The 15480-nt window shown below is 40.7% G+C and overlaps 1 protein-coding gene and 1 pseudogene across 1 annotated transcript; both read left to right on the top strand.

The window, feature by feature from the left end:
- The first annotated feature begins 525 nt into the window (after window positions 1–525).
- On the top strand, window positions 526–4467 carry LOC107684626 (RING-box protein 2). The gene is made up of 3 exons (XM_016480922.1): window positions 526–802; window positions 2932–2979; window positions 4000–4467. The coding sequence occupies exons 1-3, from the start codon at window positions 628–630 to the stop codon at window positions 4116–4118; spliced, it is 342 nt and encodes a 113-aa protein (XP_016336408.1). The 5' UTR covers window positions 526–627; the 3' UTR covers window positions 4119–4467.
- Window positions 4468–8423: 3956 nt separating this feature from the next.
- The window catches only part of LOC107684625 (rhodopsin kinase 2-like), a 10145-nt pseudogene continuing 3088 nt past the window's right edge, over window positions 8424–15480 (top strand).

Raw genomic sequence — 15480 nt, 5'->3', positions numbered from 1 at the left:
TAAACAGCTCTCTTTATGAATGGGCCTTTGAATCTTTAAAACTGGTTCACACGATTCGTTCAAAACGCAGATTCATTCAGAAAACACTCGGAGACGCACAACAATTCTGCTGTGGCTTTAAAGGTTTGATAAAATCACATTTAAACTCGTGATATTCGGGACAAACAGCACTCGTGTCGCTTATCATATGAGACAAAAACACATACAGGGGCATTTTTGCACCAATATCTTATATTTTATTGCATAACTGCGTTTATGGAGTTGTTGCTCATCTGCATCATATTTGTCAACAGTCAACTAACGTTACATGAGATGTAAGTTACAGGTCTGGGGGCGAGGCCAGTGCGTTAACTGCGTTAAAATATTTTAATCTCGTTATTATTTTTTATAACCAATTCATTAAGTTAACGCCACAGCCCTACTATATATATATATATATATATATATATATTCCCCCCTTAAAGTAAGAGGTTTGGAGAAATTAGGGAAAAGTGTGAAAATGTTCTTGACTGCGTGAATTTAAGACATCCAGGCAGGGGCCTGTTTACGGTCAACTCCAGTGAGAGACCGATCTGCGTGTCTGCAGACCAGCCTACCTCAGCCATTTTGTCTCTGCGCCTCTTCGCCATGGCGGAGATAGACGACAGTGATGAGCCGGGTTTAGTTCACGCTCACAGCGGTTCTTCTGGATCCAAATCAGGGGGAGACAAGATGTTTTCCCTCAAGAAGTGGAATGCGGTGGCCATGTGGAGCTGGGATGTGGAGTGTGACACCTGCGCTATTTGTCGGGTTCAAGTAATGGGTGAGTGTTTCTCTAGCTAAGTTAACCGGCTAGCTGAAATAGCATTTGTGTACCTTTCCGTGATTATTAGCTGGTTTACCTAAACATACAACGTATAGGCAGATAACACTGCCTGAATCCAGCCACTACTGAGTCGTAACACAGTTAAAAATGAATGACTTACTGCTACCTGACGTTACATAGACATTTGTGGAAATCATAAGTGGTCACGTAAATGCTGACACAAATGTTGAAAAGTGTCTATAATGCCCAAAATGCTGTGATTGGGACGATCAAACCCAAGTAAAACCGTAAATCAACTGTTTGAACAAACTTATGATACACCAAAACGACAAAATAAATATGCGAACACTATTATCCTCAATTACTGCTGAATCTATGTCTTAAAGTGACTTATTGAGGGCATCTGTAATGCTCAGGAAAAAAAAAGCTAAGTCAAATGTTCAAACGCATATGATGCCCATAAGTGCAGAATCAATTGTGGAGATGTATCTGTACCAAGATGTAGCCTAGTCATTCTAATCCCCACTTTTGACCCTGGGTAAAGGAACATTTCATAAGGGCTTGTCACACCTGAAACGGTTAACCCTGGGACACCCTGTGTTATCTTGGTTCACGGTTCACACTGCTTATACTTTAGCCGGAGTTCACAATTAACCCTGGGTGTTCATAAGCTGAAGTTTGTGTACACTGTACATTGTGAACTCCCAGGTTAACATTCTTATTTGCATTTGTGCAGTGTCATTGATTGGATGAATGCAGCATACCACATGTTTACAAAGTCTCCAGAGTTGTGCATCTTTTCCATCAAAATGCCGAAACAACTGTTTATACCAAACGCTGTGTTTCTGTAACGATCCAAAACACGTTAATGTGAGGCACGTGAATGGCTGCCGATTGCTAAGCATCTAGCCATAACATTCTAACACCAAATATCGTTTCACCCTGCAAGTTTATACTGCAGTGTGGGGTTAACACTGCAAAAACTTGATGGTACAGTCTGTAATATTTAATAAGGATGCCCAATGTAAACCTTTATGTAAATAGTTTGCATTCTTCATTCCTCCAATCAGTGACACTGACACTCCAAATATGTAAATAAGAGCATTAACCCAGAGTTATGGAATGTACAGTGTGAAATGTCAGCTTATGAATACCCATGTTTGGTTGTCAACCCCAGGTAAATTAAGAACCGTGTGAAACATGAAGCAAGATGACCCAGGATTTTATTTACCTGGGGGTTTAGAATCCGGTAAGGGTTAACTATTTCAAGTGTGAAAAGCCCTTATGAAGCCCAAAACCACTGAATCGAACAATGTTCAGAAGTGCTGCGAAGAATGCTCAAATCAAAGACTACCAAGATGTACCAAGACGGTGCAATCCTTTTACTTATTAATGGGAGAAAGTGCGATGCTCAAAATGGTGGAATAGTCTCACCTACTGAATACCAGTCACTAATTGGTAAAGTCATCGCCGTTGGAAGCTCCAGTTGTTATAGAAACAGTCAGCATTCGGAGATGCGCGCTTAGGACTGCGCATGCACATTGGCTGGTCTAGACTGAAAAAATAAGCTTTTTAACGCTATTTGAGCATAAGAAACATTTTTTTAGAGAGTTGTTGTCAGATTTCATTGGTGATTTCAAATATGAAATTTAATCATAAGCTTGGTGAACAGTTTTGGAGAATTTGATGTTTTCCCATTCAAAGAGATAGGAGCTGCACTTGCATGCCTGAGAGGCGTTTCAAAGGTGGCAGCCGATTGGCATGACTTGTCTTAAAGGGTCTTTGGTTCAAAATGCACCTGTGTGGCCAAAATCCCTGCATTGTGCATTCAGTTGTGTTTGATAATTTAAACAATAAATACAAAAATGCTGTCTAGGTAGGCTTTGAGACACAGCCGTACTTTTCTGGTTCGTCACAATAAATGTAGTTAACTTTCTTTCCAATATAATCAAACAGTAATTATACACAGTCAAACTGTAACTTTATATGACTTTAGGAAGTCTATCCTCTGACGGAATTGTAAAATGACATAAATTTCAACTTATTTCTGCTCTAAATTAACATAAAAAGGAACTGGGTATGTTTGAATGAATGTTGAATGATGCGTAGTTTCAAATGTGTTTCAGATGCATGCTTGAGATGCCAGGCTGAAAACAAACAAGAGGACTGTGTTGGTAAGTCAACAGTAACATCACTGCTGGCATACTAATTGCCTGCCTAATAGGCTTGTCGTGATAGACGGTGCTGACAGCCGCAACACCGGTTACATCACTTGCCCACCGCGGCACCGACCCCCACCGTCGTTTTGATTTTTATAGTAATAAAAATCATTTAGTTCAGTAAAAGAACAGACGCTACAATTAAAAACTGAACGTGGCTGCTCAATGCAGTGTGCCGAACAACAGTTGCATCACAGATCCGATTTAATTTCTCCAGTGAGGAGAGTGAGTCGAGCTAAGCAATTGACGCCGAACTGCCGCTATTTGAAAGTGAAAGTAAAATGCGCACGCCGCTTTTACAAGCTATTTAAAAGCGAGGAAAAGAGGGAACGCCCCCGCGGTGATACCGGTATTACCGGTGTTGTTACATGTCGATTAACCGGTGGGAAAATTTCCTCACCGTCACAACCCTACTGCCTAATTAATCAATTACATTTATCCCCTAATTAATCAATCAATCACATTAATCCACTAGAAGCAGATGGCTGGACTGGTCACTGCCGTTACAGTTTGCACTTCACTTATATTTTTCACAATTTACACAATATATATTTTGTAAATTATATTAACAATGTAATAAATTATATACTTCAGTCATTTATCAGTTGCTTTTATCCAAAGCGACTTACAGTACACCTATTTGTGGCAATCCAACTAAAGCAACCTGGGGTTAAGCAACCTAGGGTTAAGTACCTTGAGCAAGTGCACGATTCATAGTATTCATTTGTGTCACAAAATAAACCCTGCCTCCACACTGGTAGGTTATTCAACTGGTTAAATCAAAGGATAGTGTCACACTTAAAGGGATAGTTCACCCAGAAATATATTCATATATTCACCCTCATGTTGCTACAAAACCTGTATGAATGTCTGTCCGTCTTCTGTGGAACACAAAAGAAGATAATTTGTGGAATGTCAGTGCTTTGTTTTTCTGGGTCTGAAACATTACTGTCTCTTATTTTGTCTTTCTCTCAGTGGTATGGGGAGAGTGCAACCACTCCTTCCACAACTGCTGCATGTCCCTCTGGGTGAAGCAGAACAATAGATGCCCACTATGCCAGCAGGACTGGGTGGTACAGAGGATCGGCAAGTGAGGATTCAAGCTTTGGACCCACATTTCCTCCGTCCACTTTGGCACTACTCTGCTTGGGGAGACCGGACTGATTATCAGAGCATCTCCAGCTGCTGAATGTGTAGGAAAACCTGTGTGCATGTGTGTGTGTGACTGTCAAAGTGAAACCAAGGATGAAGGCAGAAATCCAGGTGACACTGGTTAGCTTTACCATTCTGTCACCTCATACAGCATTAAGAAGAACCAGCCAGAAGAGCTCCAGGATACAACAGATTCACTTAGGTGTTTGTGGCATCATGTGTGATATTATAACTGAAGTTGTGCTATGAATGTGTGTTTAAGTGTGTTAGAAATAAAAACAAATCTCAATGTTTTATAGGTGTGTGTTACTGATTATTGAATGATGGATTATTTTTACATAAATTCTGGTGAAGATCTGCGCATTGAGGATTTTAAAATAATTTTGTAAATATTTCTGAAAAGATTTGCATATATTTATGTGTCATTCATATATACATACATACTGTGGAGATCAAAATTAGAGAACAACCTACAGTTTCCTAAATTTCAAGGTCACTGCTTAGTCCTATTTGAAGTTCTCCTAAGAGGAGAAGAGTGGCAGTTTTTTAAGCATATTTCATAAATTAATTGTATTCTGAAGCACAGTATTAAAAACTTAAATGAGATGTTTGAAAAAGAACTCTGATCAAAATTAGAGAACACTTACAGATACCTCCAAGTTATTGGTGTTAATCTGCTGGTGCTAATTTGACATTGCCTATTTAACTGGCAGCACTCCTCTTTAACTGGCAGCACTCCTCTAATTTTCACGGAGATTGCAAAATGGCAGGCTGCTCTAAGGTAACTGAAACCCTGCAGCAGGAGGCGGTACAGATGAAGGCCAGTGGGATGACACTTTAAGCCACTGCAAGAGAAGCTAGTCATTCCAAATATGTGATCTGTGAATATTGCAGCTTTACAATGATACTAATTAATTCAAGTCCCCCAAAAAGGCTGGTCATCCACGTAAAAGACAAATGCACAAGAAGACAGGATAATGTGGAGACTAAATGGGAAAACGATTCAACACTGCAGCTGGAATTGCTTGCCAGTTCAGTGCTGAGCAGGGTAAGGATCTGTCCAGGCATGTTTAAGAGAAGTTGGACTGAAAGCACATTCTGCAGTGACAAAGCCTCTCATCAGCAGAAATAATCAAAAAGCTAGGCTCACATTTGCTGAGGAGCATGTTTTGTGGAGAGAAAACTGGTCCAAAGTTCACTTTAGTGATGAGAGCAAGTTTTAATTTATTTGGGTCAGATGGGAAACATTGTTCCGCGTCAAACTGAGGGAAGACTGAACCCCGAGTGTGTAAAGAAGTCAGTGAAAGGTGGAGGAGGAAGTGTCATGTTTTGGGGGATGTTTTCTGCAAGAGTTGGGCCTCTTATACAGCTACATGGCAGGGTGAATGTTTATCAGAACCTCCTTCAGCCACATGTGGTACCTTCCCTGCAAGCATCTCCCAATCAGCCTGCAATTTTTAAAAACTGCAAAATGGGTAAAGCAGTTCCTTGAAGCTAAGAACATTGAAGTCATGAAATGGCCAGCCCAGAATCCTGATCTAAACCCAAATGAAAATCTCTGGAAATTCCATGGTGTCAAAGTTATGGCTAAGAAACCCACTACAGTTAACGAACTGTGGAAGAAGAGTGGACCAAGATCACACCAGCACAGTGTGAGAAACTATATCCTGCGGCCGCAGATGTGCTGAAGTTAAACATTATGTTCGGTGTCAACCAGGGGAAAGACTGAACCCCGAGTGCGTAAAGATATCAGTGAAAGGTGGAGGAGGAAGTGTCATGCTTTGGGGGGATGTTTTCTGCAGCAGGGAATCTGAAAATCTTTGGCTACAAAATTATGGCTAATACCAGCACAGTGTGAGAAACTAGTGACGTCCTGCGACCGCAGATGTGTTGAAGTCATTCAAAGCAGGGGCCTCTACAATTCCTACTAATTTCTGACAGCTGTAACCCTCCAAAATTTTAGTTGTAATCTTTCGTACTACGTACTACATTACTGTTCTCACTGTGTTAAGCACTGTTTTCCACAAAATAGAGGTTTTGTTGAAATGCTTTGGTTATTTTGTCAAAACATGTTAGTATGACAGTGGTATACCTACAGCTAATATTTCTTCAAATTTTGAGTGATGAAGATTAACAATATTTCAGAAAAAAATTTATATAATAAGTATTTATAGATTATTCTCTCATTTTGATATCCACTGTATTATATATGTAATTATATATATTATATAATTTATACTGGATGGTTTTTTTTATGTAATTTTGTAAATTAATTGTTCGTTATTAGTGTACAAATGTCTCTAGAAGCCCTCAATGGACAAATTTAAATAATTCGTTTACTCAAAAATGAAGATTCTCTCATCATTAAACTTCAGTAATTATCAAGCTGGCCTGTGAGCACATTTTACATGAGAACTTAAAAAGTGCAAAATCTATCCGAAGAAATATTTTTACAGCACAAAACTGGGGATAGGAAAATAATAATTTAAATATATAGACATTTCCATGACTTTTCTAAAGTATGCAACACTGAGATGTCTGTGAAAAAGCATTTCCTAAGTGTTCTGCCAGTACGCTGTGTATTGCTCCATACTCTTCCAATTCCAGTGAAACAATCAGCTCAGGATTTGAGTGCTTGTGATTAGTTTGGAACCCATAAGAACAATTTAGTTGGAATTTTACTCAGGCTTTTCAGCCAGCGGCAAATGTAAACTAAAATATTTGTATTGATAGTTCCTCTGGTGCATTCTGGGGTTAAGGGCTTTGCTAAAGAGTGTAATCAAGATTAAATTTTATGCATTAAATTATACCGGGTAGTTGACATGATAAGCAGTGAGACAAATGTCCTGCTATACTGTAAACAATATGTAATAACTTGTGAAAATACTTAAGGCTGTCCAGGCCATTGAATAATGTTCAAGAATCAAGAATAAAGCTTCTTGGACATCGTTTTAAGGTGCTCATATTCACGACTGGCAGCATTCTGGTTTGAAACACCCACTTGCCACAATCCATTCAGTTCCTGATGGATATAATCAAGGCTTGCCCAATAAAATTTTAATAGAATATCCTGTATCTGGTCTATACCTATAATGCATTCATTTGTATTTATCTGTTAGTTGAGCATATTTGATCATTTTTTATCAATTGAAAAGGATTGAATCATTTATTGCTGCACAAGTGATTCTGAAATGTATTGTCATGTCAGACATGTTTACAGAAATACTGCTTGGCAGTTTCATGGGCTGCCTCCTGGGATGTTTTGAAGGAGTTCACTTGTATGTTGGACACTTTTTGGCTATTATCTGATCTCACTCATTTAGAATAATAAATAAAATGTTAAGAGATGTTAGCGCATTTATCTGCAGGCACGTTACGCTACAAAACTATTTTCAAGCATTTGAATTGTCATTACTCAATTTTCTAATTATTTTATTAGAAGAAAAAAATAGAGAAACAACGTCTCAGATCTTGCCATCTTAATAAATAATAATACTGTATCAATATAGCAATATGATGTCAGCTGTCTGCCAGAGAACCTACTCTGAAATATGGCTGCCCGGTTCACAAAGCTGGGTTAAACGCAGCCAAGATGACAGATTTTGCTATAATGTTTACACCTAATAGGGCTTATTCTCACTTTAGTCTCATTCCGTGAGCTCGTATAATGAGTTCTAAACCTGCACTTGTAAGCTCCTAAAGTCTCCAGACTCTCAAAGAACTGAAAACGACCAAGATCTAACAGCTTATAACATCAAATATTAAAATGTAATTAGTTGTTAGCTAAGGCAAACATCACTACTATGGCTCAAACTTGGGGTTTGGAATTTAAACAGACCTCTAAAAATTATTAAACTTTTAACTAGTGCTATTATTTCTCCAAGCGATTTGACAAGTTATTTCCTCAAACTGAAGGACTGAGCATATCAATTGCATTTTCTGTCCCTTAGCATTGTGGCTAAACATAGTCCAAAGCCTCTTAAGTTAGGTATGGCATAAGTTCCTTTCCGTGAGCAGTATCCTCGAATTAGCATACAAAGACACTTACTTAAGAGAAAATCCCTACTGAGGTTTTTAATTCTGACTGAGCAATTACGACACAGGGAAGACTCCGACCTGAGGCTCCAAAGCCTCATTCTTTTTGACTCATCAGTGTATCAGAGCTTGCCACTGTGCTGCCTGTATCTCAATCCTCTTTCATTGTTACCTGCAGAATCACATAGTTGACCCTTCACCACACCACAGCCATGTGTGACATGGGTGGACTGGACAACCTGGTGGCCAACACAGCCTACCTGAAAGCACAAAGTTTAAATGACAAGGAGGCATAGCCTAATTCTTCCCGAACTTGAGAATTTTACAGAGGTGCATGCAACTATTCCCAAGGACTTTGAGGACATCTGTGAGCAGGAGCCCATTGGGAAGACATGCTTCTGACAGTTCCTCCTAGCCTCCAGTCCAGAATACCTAGCCGCTGCAGAGTTTCTGGATGAGTTGAATGACTGGAATTCGGCAGAGGCAGGCGCTAAAGAACTCCGCCTGGAACCCCCATGGGGGGGCGGGTCCTGCCGGTCCCAAGCCCGGGTAAAGGGTTGGGCGTAGGATTAGCAACCCCATCCCCTAAAATGCACCCTGCTACAGAAACACCAATAAAAGAATCAACAAGAAAACTCAGCCCTGGGAAGTGATGGGTCCTCAACAAGGATTATGACGCCCTGTAGTGAAAGCTGGAAGACTCTGGAAGCTACAAGGCTGATACTCCCCCTTCTTTCGACCAGAGCAACCAATATCGGTACATGGAACGTAAGAACCATGTGGGAGATAGGGAAGACATTCGAAGTAGCAGCGGAGATGAAGAATTACAACCTCGCCCTGCTAGGAGTTAGTGAGACTAGATGGACGCAATCTGGACAGAAGCGACTAGCCTCAGGAGAGATGCAACTGCACGCTGGACATGAAGAGGACAACGCCCCTCACACACAAGGAGTTGCACTGATGCTTTCGAAAGAAGCACAGAGAGCGCTCATAGGATGGGAAGCGCATGGACCCAGAATCATTACAGCATCCTTCCGCACCAAGATGAAAAAGATCACGATGAACGTCATTCAATGTTACGCACCCACCAATGACAGTGATGAAGTCAACAAGGATCAGTTCTACGATAGACTACAGTCCATCGTGGAGAAGTATCCTGAGAAAGACCTCACCATCTTGATGGGGGACCTAAATGCCAAAATTGGAATGGATAACTGCGGGGACGAAGGTGTCATGGGGCGTCATGGGCTAGGAGATAGGAACGAGAACGGTGAGAGGCAGGCAGACCTGTGCGCATTGAACAACTTGATTATCGGTGGCACCATTTTCCCCCATAAGGACATCCACAAAGCCACATGGGTTTCTCCAGATCACACAACAAAGAACCAGATCGACCACATCTGCATTAGTAATAAATTCAGAAGGTCTATGCAAGATGTGAGAGCAAAAAGAGGAGCGGACGTGACTTCGGACCACCACCTCAGGCTAAAACTGAAGCTAAAGAAGAACTGGATGGCAATGCACATGGCGCAAAATAAGTACAACACTGCCTTCCTGACATATACTAGCAAGCTGCTAGAGTTCAGCATAACCCTTGATAACAAGTTTCAAGCCATACAGGACCTGCTGGAAGAGGAGGAGGGTACTCTTTGAAAGCAAGTGGAAAGGGATCAAGGAAGCAGTTACATCGAGATGCCAGGAAGTGCTTGGCCCCAAGAAGCTCCAACACAAAGAGTGGATCTCTGTAGACACTCTGGCCAAGATCCAGGAGAGGAAGAACAAGAAGATGGCCGTCAACAACAATCGAACGAGCAGAGAAAGCCAAGGCACAAGCAGAGCACACAGATGCAAATAAGCGAGCGAAGAAGAGCATCAGAACCGATAAGCAGAAGCATATGGATGACCTGGCAACCACAGCAGAGCAAGCAGTAAGAGAGGGCAACATGAAAGAACTTTACGATATCACCAAGAAGCTATCAGGGAAGTACAGCAGACCTGAACGTCCAGTTAAGGAAAAGAAAGGGAAACCAATCATGGGGAAATCAAGAACAGAGGAAAAGATGGGTAGAACACTTCGAAGAGCTCTTGAATAGACCAGCACCACAAAACCCACCAGACATCAAACCGGCTGACACAGATCTGCCTATAAATGACGCCCCACCCACAAGAGAGGAAATTAGGAAGGCCATCAAGCAACTCAGAAATGGAAAAGCAGCAGGACCAGACAGCATCCCAGCCGAGGCGCTGAAGTCAGACATAGAAACAACAGTAGGGATGCTCCACCCACTCTTCAAGAAGATCTGGGAGGAGGAACAAATACCAACTGAATGGAAAGAGGGATATCTTATCAAAATCCCGAAGAAAGGAGACATCAGTAAATGTACGAATTACAGAGGGATCACACTGTTATCAGTGCCAGGGAAAGTATTTAACAGGGTTCTGCTGAACAGAATGAAAGACCTTGTCGACGCTCAACTTAGAGACCAAGGACTGATCTTGTATTGATCAGATTGCGACGATGCGTATCATAGTTGAGCAGTCATTAGAGCGGAACTCACCCCTGTACATGAACTTCCTGGACTACGAGAAAGCATTTGACAGCGTGGATAGAGAGACCTTGTGGAAGCTGCTCCGGCACTATGGGATACCTGACAAAATCACCACCATTATCAGGAACTCATACGAGGGACTAAATTGCAAAGTGGTACATGGAGGGCAGCTCACTGAGGCATTCCAAGTGAGCACCGGCGTCAGATAAGGATGTCTACTCTCGCCATTTCTCTTTCTTCTGGCGATCGACTTGATGATGAAGACCTCCATAGCTCAGAGTAGGCACAGAATCCAGTGGACACCTTGGACACGGCTAACTGACCTTGACTTTGCAGATGACTTGGCACTACTATCAAACACCCAGCAGCAGATGCAGGAGATGATGACCAGTGTAGCATCTGCCTCCGCACAAGTAGGCCTCAACATCCATAAGGGCAAGAGTAAGATCCTCAAGACTAACACAGCCAGCACCAACCCAATCATGCTTGACGAAGAAGCTCTGGAGGAGGTGGATGACTTTACTTACCTGGGCAGCGTCATCGATAAACAAGGGGGCTCAGATGCAGACGTCAAGGCACGGATAGGGAAAGCACGGACAACATTTATACAACTGCGGAACATCTGGAGATCCAAGGAACTGTCAGTCAAAACCAAAGTCAGGATCTTCAATACCAACGTTAAGACAGTTTTTTGTACGGAGCCGAAACCTGGAGAACTACAGCTGCCATCACCAAGAAAGTACTGGTTTTCATCAATAACTGCCTACGCAAGATCTTACATATCCATTGGCCAGAGACCATCAGTAACAGCGAACTCTAGCAGAAAACAAACCAGCTGCTGGCAGAGGACGAAATCAAGAAACGGCGTTGGAGATAGATAGGGCACACCTTACGTAAGCCAGCAAATAACATCACCAGGCAAGCCTTAACATGGAACCCGCAGGGCAAGCGGAAAAGAGGCAGACCAAGAAACACATGGCGCCGAGAACTGGAGGCAGATATAAAGACCATGAATATGACCTGGAACCAACTAGAGAAGAGAGCCCAGGACAGAGACTCTTGGAGATCCCTCGTCAACGGCCTATGCCCCAGAAGGGGTAGTAGGCATAAGTAAGTAAGTAAGTAGGTGCTAAAGACAAAGCCAGGCAGAATATCATTAACACATTCTGCAAAGCTGACTCCAAGAGTTTCATGGCTTATCTGACAGAGGACATAAAAAAAGTGTAAAGCCGTCTCTGAGAAGGACTTTGAGGAGGTGATGATGGGACAGGTTAAAGAAGCCACACAAGAGTTTCTAAGAGGAAAACCTTTCACTGAGTATCAGACCAGCCCATTCTTTGATAGATTTGTGCAATGGAAGCAATTTGAGAAGCAGGTCATCTCTGATAAATATTCAGAACTTTGGGGAAAGGAGGATTTGGAGAGGTGAGTATTTGCACCTCCTACCTAGTCACAAACAAATCTACAGATATATATATATATATATATATATATAAAGGTTGTTGTTGTTTTCATTGTTGTCAGTTGTCTTTAGAGTGTTGTATAATTGGAGTTGTCTCTGAATTATTGTTCAGTTTAACTATAGTTACATTCATGTCTTCGGAATGTAGGTTAATTTATTGTTTATTATGAAATTGTGTTGCTTTCTATAATCCTTTTGGTAACCATTAGAGGTGATGTGTTCAATTTTATGTTAAAGTCCATGTGGATTGCTGTTTGCAACCCATTGTACTTCCTAAATTAGACTATTTCAATATTTCAGAGTGAAGCAGCAACGAGAAACAAATGTAGAGCAGGACATTTTGGATTTTTAGACAATGGATTTTATCCATTAGGAATGGATTAGGTCATTAAAAGTGGGTATTACATTCCAGTTTGTAGCCAGACTGAATATGTGTTTCCTAAAAATGCTAAGTAGCTTTTAGGCCATTGGTTAATGTTATCCAGTAGCCTGTGTTATCCAGCAGACAAGGCAAAGAAAGAATATTTTGATGAAATGTTATGAAGACAAACTACTTTCTTTTTCACTTTTTCTGTGGAATAACATGCACTGATGAGTTGCACAGAATAAGACCAAGAATGTGCATTTAGAAAATAAATTGTGTTATTTTGTTGTCCTGTTATGCATGTTGCAAAATCTCCTATCCCAGTTTAATAAGTAAGCCATTCACAGATTGATTTCACCAACAGAGGCACTATCAAACACTGCTCTGTTGGTTTCAGTGGGCCAACACGCCAGCTTCTAGCTCAACCTGTGGTGTGAGTTTGGGGCAAGACTATCTGTTTTTCCAACCAATGGAAGATAGGACAACTATTTTTCAGATGCCATTGGCACAGAAATTCAACACTTCACCTTTAAGATGAAAACTAAACACAATATGCAACTTTTCAACTGAGTTAGACATAGCACTAAACATCATTTGATGAACAATGGAATACAAATGCCAAACGGAATAAAATCCCCAGGAAATAATGCAACATCTGGGCACCTTTGACATAATATTTAGTGCACATAATCAAAAGACTAGACACTGCTAAGACTACATCCACTTTGAAAAATTACCTTTATCTGAGTAGATTTTCAAGTGTGTACAGTATTCTTACTGTTGTCCCATATTCAATAGCATATTACAACAGAAATGTATTGCTTTGTACAAAATCTAGAATTCTGCCAAAATCTAGCCCATTTCAAAACATTGATTTCTCCTCTGTTACTTGAATCTCTCTCTAGGTGTGTGCTGTTCGGGTCAAACACACGGGCCAGATGTATGCCTGCAAGAAGCTGGACCAGAAACGACTGAAGAAAAAAGGTGGAGAAAAGATGGCTCTGCTGGAGAAAAAAATCTTGGAGAAGGTGAACAGCCTGTTTCTGGTGAATCTGGCCTACGCATTTGACACGACAACCCACCTATGTCTGGTCATGGCTCTGATGAATGGAGGGGATCTGAAGTACCACATCTACCACACTGGGGAGATTGGCATTGAGATGGAGAGCATCATTCACTGCACAGCTCAAATCATCACTGGTATCCTGCTCCTACATGCCATGGATATTGTATACCGGGACATGAAGCCAGAGAACGTCCTACTGGACAATCAAGGCTGTCAGACTTGGGCCTAGCTGTGGAGCTACCAAATGGGAAAACCATCACTCAAAAGGTAAGAACAGGAACATAAGACAAGCTTTTATGAAGTTTATAATGATGGTGTAGACTAGTGGGTAACAATCTGGGCTGGTAGATTAAAACTTTGAGGTCTGAACCATACAAATTTCCAGTATGTGGGCACTAGACAAGGTAACTGCTGAACACCTGAGTCCCAAAAAGTTCCAATATTACCCCCAATCATAAATGTGTGGGTAAAGCTTTGCAAAGTATTTACTAATACACCTCAAGTTATCGACACTTACTTATAACCCTAAAGCAGGTATAGCTAACCCTGCTCCTAGAAAGCCTCCTTCATGGGGGCTGCGTCCAAAATCATACTTTTTTGATTAAGTAATTATTATTTCACAACCGCAAAAAGACTACATTCTATGTAGTATGAATGTATGTAGTAAGTATCTGGACGTACTACATCCGCCATGTTGTCATTGTCACGTGACCTACCAGCATCAGTTGTATATAAGTATATAATGCTTAACAGATCATTAGTTAATATATATTCAAAGAGTTAGATACATGAGATAATGTGCTTGTTAATGTTTGCTAATAAACTTATTAAACATTAGATAATGTTCAAACAAATGTGACCCTGGACCACAAAACCAGTCATAAGTAGCACGGGTATATTTGTAGCAATAGCCAAAAATACATTGTATGGGTCAAAATTATCGATTTTTCTTTTATGCCAAAAATCATTAGAATATTAAGAAAAGATCATGTTCCACGAAGATATTTAGTAAATTTCCTACCGTAAATATATCAAAAATGTATTATCATTAGTAATATGCATTGCTAAGGACTTCATTTAGACAAATTTAAAGGCAATTTTCTCAATATTTTGAATTTTTTGCACCCTCAGATTCCAGATTTTCAAGTAGTTGTATCTCTGACCAAATATTGTTTCATGGTAGTATGAATGTATGTAGTATGTATCTGGACGTTCTAAATTCGCCATGTTGTCATTGTCACGTGACCTACCAGCATCAGTTGCGTCTTGTCACTGCCATTCATAAATCCTCTCCTGTGGCCTCATGGGATAGTAAAGTGTCCATTGTATGCACACTTCAGAATCACGCCGGAGGTAGTGGGTCATCCGGGTACCTTTTGACTACTCTTTTATGAGTACTGTAAATTTGGAAATACTTCTTCTGTCACATACTGTTTTTTGCCTACTATATAGTAGTGAAGTATTTGATTTTGGATGCAGCCGTAGACTTCAGTTCAAAACCTGCTTTAATACACCTGTCTGTCATTTTCAAGTAACCCTTAAAGGTGCTGTATGTACGTTTTTGACTCTACTAAAGCATAAAAATACCATAATATGTTTGCAGATATTTAAGAAACATGCTTGCATGCAACATATTTGTTTATCTGAAAAACAATGCTACAGTCTGTTATTCTCCTTTGAAAATGTTCGCCGGAATGTCGGTCTCTGTTTTGGTTTGTGAAACCCGCCCACTGCCAGTTTACCCAGTTGTATTTCGGCACCCCGGGTTGCCAGTTGCCGGGAAACACAGCGCATTTCATTTCAGTCATGGAAGCTGGCAAACGAAAGT

This window comes from Sinocyclocheilus anshuiensis, unplaced genomic scaffold (genome assembly GCF_001515605.1).
Source record: "Sinocyclocheilus anshuiensis isolate Anshui unplaced genomic scaffold, SAMN03320099.WGS_v1.1 scaffold41, whole genome shotgun sequence".
Lineage (NCBI taxonomy): Eukaryota > Metazoa > Chordata > Actinopteri > Cypriniformes > Cyprinidae > Sinocyclocheilus > Sinocyclocheilus anshuiensis.
The sequence above is the reverse complement of the archived record's forward strand: the minus strand, read 5'-3'. Positions and strand labels throughout refer to the sequence as shown.

Coding starts and splice junctions, on each gene's coding strand:
- LOC107684626 (XM_016480922.1), top strand. CDS start 628: ATGGCGGAGATAGACGACAGTGATGAGCCGGGTTTAGTTCACGCTCAC. Junction 803..2,931: donor TTGTCGGGTTCAAGTAATGG/GTGAGTGTTTCT, acceptor AATGTGTTTCAG/ATGCATGCTTGAGATGCCAG. Junction 2,980..3,999: donor CAAACAAGAGGACTGTGTTG/GTAAGTCAACAG, acceptor TCTTTCTCTCAG/TGGTATGGGGAGAGTGCAAC.